General features: G+C 41.2%; 1 protein-coding gene across 1 annotated transcript in view; it reads right to left on the bottom strand.

The window, feature by feature from the left end:
• Positions 1-7,620, bottom strand: part of rab26 (RAB26, member RAS oncogene family) — a 139,446-nt gene extending 131,826 nt beyond the window's left edge. Inside the window, exons 1-2 of the mRNA XM_033612291.2 lie at positions 7,174-7,620; positions 1,622-1,732 (exon numbers count right to left, since the gene is read on the bottom strand). Coding sequence (XP_033468182.2) covers positions 1,622-1,732; positions 7,174-7,350 — 288 coding nt within the window. The 5' untranslated portion in view covers positions 7,351-7,620. The remainder of the gene's footprint in view (positions 1-1,621; positions 1,733-7,173) is intronic.

Raw genomic sequence — 7,620 nt, forward strand, 5'->3', positions numbered from 1 at the left:
TTAAGAAATGAAGGTCAGTCAGTCCGGAAAATTGCAAAAACTTTAAATGTGTCCCCAAGTGGAGTCACAAAAACCATCAAGCGCTACAACGAAAATGGCACACATGAGGACCGACCCAGGAAAGGAAGACCAAGAGTCACCTCTGCTTCTGAGGATAAGTTCATCCGAGTCACCAGCCTCAGAAATCGCAAGTTAACAGCAGCTCAGATCAGAGACCAGATGAATGCCACACAGAGTTCTAGCAGCAGACCCATCTCTAGAAAAACTGTTAAGAGGAGACTGCGCCAATCAGGCCTTCATGGTCAAATAGCTGCTAGGAAACCACTGCTAAGGAGAGGCAACAAGCAGAAGAGATTTGTTTGGGCCAAGAAACACAAGGAATGGACATTAGACCAGTGGAAATCTGTGCTTTGGTCTGATGAGTCCAAATTTGAGATCTTTGGTTCCAACCGCCGTGTCTTTGTGAGACGCAGAAAAGGTGAACGGATGGATTCCACATGCCTGGTTCCCACTGTGAAGCATGGAGGAGGAGGTGTGATGGTGTGGGGGTGTTTTGCTGGTGACACTGTTGGGGATTTATTCAAAATTGAAGGCACACTGAACCAGCATGGCTACCACAGCATCCTGCAGCGACATGCCATCCCATCCGGTTTGCGTTTAGTTGGACGATCATTTATTTTTCAACAGGACAATGACCCCAAACACACCTCCAGGCTGTGTAAGGGCTATTTGACCAAGAAGGAGAGTGATGGAGTGCTGCGGCAGATGACCTGGCCTCCACAGTCACCGGACCTGAACCCAATCGAGATGGTTTGGGGTGAGCTGGACCGCAGAGTGAAGGCAAAGGGGCCAACAAGTGCTAAACACCTCTGGGAACTCCTTCAAGACTGTTGGAAAACCATTTCAGGTGACTACCTCTTGAAGCTCATGGAGAGAATGCCAAGAGTGTGCAAAGCAGTAATCAGAGCAAAGGGTGGCTATTTTGAAGAAACTAGAATATAAAACATGTTTTCAGTTATTTCACCTTTTTTTGTTAAGTACATAACTCCACATGTGTTCATTCATAGTTTTGATGCCTTCAGTGAGAATCTACAATGTAAATAGTCATGAAAATAAAGAAAACACATTGAATGAGAAGGTGTGTCCAAACTTTTGGCCTGTACTGTATACTGTATATGAGCAAGAAAGTCAAAGCTCAAGGCACAACGTTATGATTGAGTAGTATCTCCCAGCTGTATGCATACTCCATGTAACAGTGCATACTGTGTAAGGGCAGCTGAAAAGAAAAACTTCCAGAGACTTTTAATTGTATCACTGCAAAAACCCAAATCCAGCTTTCAGGATAAAGTTAGCAGGTCTGCCATGCTCTTAATTAAATTTGTAGAAGTTTACACTCCAACACAAAAGTGGTAAATCTGTCATAGCAATCATTGTAAACTGCTTATGTGCCGGACAAGAGCAGAAAGCTTAGTGAAGAGTCAGTAATGGGTGTCAAAGTTTCAAGATCTCAGTTACCTTGAGCTTCAACTTTGGGCCAATAAAGCACAATGTTGGCCAGAACATTCATACACCTCAATCCTGTACTTTGTACACTTATCCTTCGGAGCGTGTCTGTGCTTACCCTGAAGTCGATGCCCACAGTGGAGATGAAGCTCCCGGCTAGAAAGGCTCCATCTTTGAAGCGGACCAGCAGACAGGTCTTCCCAACACCTGAATCCCCGACCAGCATCACCTGAGACACAGACAGAAGGAGAACGGGCTCGGATGATACATGACAAGTGTGCGGGTGTGTGTGTGTGTTTGAGGAAACAGCTCAGGTGAAAACGTATCTACAAATACACAGGAGTTTAGGTAAGGCAACACAACACTCACAGACATATACGCACTCCCTATACTCCCATCTACAGAGGAAACAGTGCGTCACAGTCACTCCAGTGGGGGAAAGCAGATTGTACAGACCAATGGGACAGAGACAGAGAGAGGTGGGACCCAGAGTTTGTTTGTTTCTGTTTTTCCCCATCAGACAACACAAGACGCTGTTCACTCGTGCATCATTTCATGTTGGTGTATCTATTTATAGCATAAGCAGCAATATACTCTGATATGTAAGTTCATTGTGTTGCAGGGAGCAGGGCTGATTTGTGTGACACTGAGGTGTTCCGTGAATTACACAAAGTCAAAGTTAAGCACGGAGCAGTGATTCTGGCAGGCCTGTCACAGGAACGCTGGTTAATCAGGGCGCAGAATTAATACCAGCTGCCACCCACATGATGAGAATTTAGATTTGCATATGCTCAATGCAGATTATCCTTAGTCTTTATCATCTCCATCTCACACTTTCTTAATTATATTCAATGTGTCAGTTAGGCTGCAACTAATGGCTATTTTCATTTTTGATTCATCTGTTGATTAAGTTCTTCACTTTCAATCATTTAGTCTCTGAAAAGCACTGAAAAAAATTATTATAATATTCCTGCAGAGACACAGGGTGTATTCCAAACAAACTCATGACTAATGAACAGGATACATTTCTGATTTGGGATAGATGCTCATACATTTTATGAGTATACAGCATTCTAACCTCATCACTTTTAGTCACATTGACCCTGAGACACATTTGACTTTTATACACTGTTGGAAAGAGAAGATTCCTAGCTTCCTTATGATATCAGTACTGTTTTTGTACCCCACATATTTAGCAAAATACATCACATTACATGGCTCTCTCTGAGCCGTGACTTCAAGAAAAAGGCCTTCAAAGTTTGAGGTATGGTGGCCTCAAAGACACATGACAAAGCCAGAGCTCATTGGCCTTACAAACAGAGAGTACATGCTGTTCTCTGGGTGCTGTCCCTGGATGGAAAATACACAGAAAAGCTCAGGAACACTTATTTTGAGGCCAGAAAGCTGACGAAAACAAGCATACTCAATACGGTGCAGGAAGCAGAGAAAATATTGTTTATGTCGATAGAACCACGGTCCATTTGACGAATGACGTTAGTATACACAGTCAGCAATGGACTTCACATGATATTTGCAACTTGGATTACTTTGTATGAAAAACTGTTTAAATTTTTTCGATCAGAGGACTCTTAACGGACTTAAGAAATATTAAGTAATGGAGGAATGGACACATATTCAGACTTTCTGGCTGCTTCAACAGGGGTCCATGTCATTGGTCCAACGTCCCGTTGTTCTGATATGTGATTATACTAGGCTATACTGTATTTGTGTACCATAGAGGATCAGCAAACACAACAAAAGTAGGTTACTGGTCGAGATACAAATGTCATAGAGAGGAGAGACTGAAACACCATAACCTCCTGTTATTAACTCTGGGGTCCGGGTTGTGTGGGGAGCTCTCCGCAGTGATGAACGGCTCCCGGCGGCTCCGTGACCGGCTCTGGGTCAGCTGGGAAAGGCTTGAGGCGAAGCTTTTCCTAACCCTAACCAAGTGGTTTTTGTGCCTAAACCTAACCACACCTTAACCACAGGGCAGACTTTAACCAACAGTAGGGAGTCAGCACTTGTTCCTGTCTCTTGTTTACCACGCCAGTAAATCTGAATGAATTCTACTTTGGTACTCATAGTTTCCATTAAATTAGCTGAGCAGTTGAACTGTGGCGAATCTAATCGAGCTAATGCTGTGTAGCATGTCCATAGTAACAAAGGTTGAACATTAAATGTAATGTTAATCCTAGAAACTAGTTTGAGCATATGGCAACCAGGTGGGTTTTAATGATATTCTGAAGGCAAAGTCTTTGTTTATTTGAAATTAGCTTTTTATTCACTGAGTAGGACTAGAGTGTGGTTGACAAGTGTTTTCAGCTTGTCATCATGTCTTCACAAGCTTCAAAATTGTATTTATCGTCTGACTTTGGCAAGAAGATTTCACATTATCAAAGTCAAGACTTTGTTTATTAAAAATCAAACCAAACCCCAACAAAACAAAAATCGAGATGATGATAGGTATCAACGATGATCAAGAAATTTATAGTTAATAAAGTATAGTATATAAATATAGTAAATTTTATAGTTAAAAAAAGCAGCCAGATGTATTTTTCATCATTTCCACCACTGCTAAACTAAAAGCCTCCTCTGTGCTGCTGGTAATTGATCTCATACATAACAGAAACTCCTCCCCATGTTATTGCACTGGACTATAGCTGTGGCACACACCACTTAATGGCTCTGCTGGCCAATATAATGTAGTTCCTAAACTTTTACATTTGCAGGGACCAGAGTAGAAACAGTGGATATAACTTGTTGTTTTTCATACATGCCAGAGGAGTTACACAGCTGGGGACAAAACAATCTACTTTATAATGCATTGTGGGACTGTGCCATCTGTGGGATATGATGGTGAAATTAACAGTTTTTTGCAAGTCTGCAGAAAAAGACACAAAATATTGACCAATTATCCGCACAGTACTGCACAGGCACATGTATGGAAGCACATTAATGCCAAGAGGAAAAAAAAGAAAAAGAAAAGGTATGCACAACAAAGAATAAATACTCATGCTAAAGCTGTGGTTGGTAACTTAAAAAAAACATATTCTTCTGTTGCCTAGTGGTGCTTCTGATGGCATTACCACATGTGAACAAAAACAACCAATCAGAGCTTAAGAGTCTCAAATGAGGCTGTCAGTCATGTCAATCGTGGCTAATGAGCTGTGGTCAAACTGTCAAACTAGGCAGCACTCATCAAATTTGAATTAAGATTCTGTTACTGCATCGACTATTTCTCACCTTAAATGTTTTCAGAAACATATTTTAGTGTACTGTTTAGCTGTAAAAAAAGAAAGGCTGGTGGACGGTGTTTGGTAGCTCGGTGGACTATTTCCAACATGATTACTGGGTCACAAACTTTATTATTCTAGAGCCAAACATTACACTGAAAACATACTGAAGCAAGAAATGGACAATGCAGTAACAGAATCTTGGTTCATATTCAACTGTCGCTGCCTAGTTTAACAGTTTGACCACACAAGCTGAGACTGACATGATTGACAGCTGCGTTACAGTCCTCGGCTGCCATGAGAAGCAGTAGGGAGAGAGGGAGCAACACGATTTTTTTCAGAGATTATCTGATATCTTTAGAATCTAGTGACAGTTTTAATATCATAGAAAGCTATTTTCAAAAGTTACCAACTATAGCTTTAAAGGTCTAGTGTGTAGGATTTAGGGGCATCTTGTAGTGAGGCTGCAGATCGCAATCAACTAAAACTAGAATGTAGAATTACAGTCTAGGGGTGGGCAATATGGCCCTAAAATAATATCACAATATTTCACGATATTCTTGACAATATGACAAATTAGGAAGAAAAAATTCCCAACAGTTCCCAAGTAAAAAGAAAATATGTACCCTATATATATATATATATATATAAATCAACCTTCTCTTTTAGCAAAATCCTAAATGACTTAATCCACCTGGACCTTTACGCTCTGCCATTTCTCCTCTCATCATCACGCTGTAACCTCTGACAGGCTGTTACACTACCATAAACATTATACATTCACATATATCTAGTTTTTTGTCGAGCTGCAAGCAGCACATAGGTTTACATTACCAAAGGTTTATGACAAAATCACTTGCGACACAAGAGATGCGAGAGAGGAGAGGGGGAGACGCTGTGCTGCTGCCAGAGGAGCCGCTGAATAAGTTCCCTCTGAGCGGAAACTCGCTAAAAGAGTCTGAGAAGTCCGGGGCTGTTCATAAAACATTCAAGACACGAGGGTCTAATGAACCCACAGTTTATTCCACACAACTGAAGCTGCTCCTCTTTTTGGAACCACCACAGAATTGCGAGTATCACGATGTGAATTTTACATATCATACTAAAGATTATACCGGTATTATAGTGAACAAGATGATAAAACACTTCTAACGGTGACCGACTTAAAGTAACGTGAAAGGCCCTATCTAGAGCCAGTAGCTATGTTTCCATCCAAAAGTGATTCGAATCATTGGGAAATGCGCATTAAAAGAAATACGAATCCTGTGTGTTTCCATTAAATGTACGGACTTAAGTGAAAAATACAAACTCGCGTGAGTTTTCTGCAGAACTGGAAACAAAACAAGTCTCGCATTCCTCTTCTTCTGCGTTTTCTGGCGGTTGGCAACCAGCTTATAAATGCATTACCGCCTTCCCGACCCGGAGTGTGGATATCACCATGGAGTGAGGTGCGCTACGTCAGACTTAATTCGAACATAACTGTTTCCATCCCCCGTTTTGCGAATCAACATTTTTTCAAATCAACCAAAACCCGGCTAAAGCGAGCGTATTTTAGTTTGTGCGAATCAGGGGATTTTAATTCGAATTTTGACGTTTCCATCATAATTTTCCGATGCGATACTTCTAGATGTGCATCTGAACAGGCTGATGGAAACATGGCTAGTGTTTGGTTTCTAGACTACTTTAAAAAAACAAAATGGCAGACTCCATAGAAAGGGACCCGCCCTATATGTAGATATAAACAGCTAATTCACAATTCTGAGTGTTGGGTGATTATAAACTAATGAAAACATAATTATGAAGATTATATTCCATTTCTCCCAATATAACCCCCTAAATCCTACACAGACAGAATCTTTAACTCAAATAAAGTCACAATATCAGTCAAAAATAAATTAGTCAAAGTGAGTCAAAATTGTAAAATACTGAATCACAATTTTATCTTACTATGTCAGAACTATAATAATAATAAAGTCAAAACTTTAATTTTCTCTGTCAAAATTATGAGATACTAACTCTTGCAAGCACGCTAAAGTTTTCATGTAACTAGGCATTTTTCGTCTTTTCTTAGCAGAAATGGACACACCCGTCCTGCAAGCCCCTGAAAACGTTTCTAAAATCTTCTACAGAGGCACTAAATACTGAACTAAACACACTTTCATTTCATAAAAAGACATTTTAAATGTCCATGCTGCTGCTTTCTAGTGCAAACCATCTTTCATTTGTCGTTTCCTCACACATTGGCTTCTGTTTCTTAGAAAATCTTGGAAGGACACAGCAAACAAGCAGAACTTTGAGAAAGATGGGATTTAACTCAAATTTAAAAGTGAGAACTAAAAGGTGTTTTGATTGGCTCGCACCTGCGGTCAGCTCCTAACTGATTGCTTGATTGAATATAAGCTTAGAGAACCTCTCGCCCGTCTCGTCAACTCACCTTGAAGGCGATGTCATAAAACTCTCCGCTGTTGCTGATGGACGGTCTGCTGGGATAAACCAGTCCGGAGGACGGAGCGGCAGCGGCGGCCAGACCCTTCCCCGTCCTCCCGCTGCTCGGCGACGCCTTGGGGCTCTTGGAGCTCCCTTTGCCTTTCACTGCCTTCTTCCTGGACATGGCTCTGACAACCTATTCAGCTCCGAGCAATTCACACAGGAAGATGAGGAGGAGAGTTTAAAATGTGGGTTTTCTTTCCAGTCTCAAACACTTTTCCTTGTGGAGTGAGTTGTGGTCGAGGCGCGTTGAGGCGAAATAAGTTCACCTGTGCGTCAAAATCATGACTGTGCGTAAAGCGTCAATTGGAAAGGTTTTTTTTAAATGGACAAAAACTGGCTATAAAGCGAGACAGCTGTTGTCCCTGTGGTGTAGCTGGATGACTATAAATCT

The sequence above is a fragment of the Epinephelus lanceolatus genome, chromosome 21 (genome assembly GCF_041903045.1).
Source record: "Epinephelus lanceolatus isolate andai-2023 chromosome 21, ASM4190304v1, whole genome shotgun sequence".
Lineage (NCBI taxonomy): Eukaryota > Metazoa > Chordata > Actinopteri > Perciformes > Serranidae > Epinephelus > Epinephelus lanceolatus.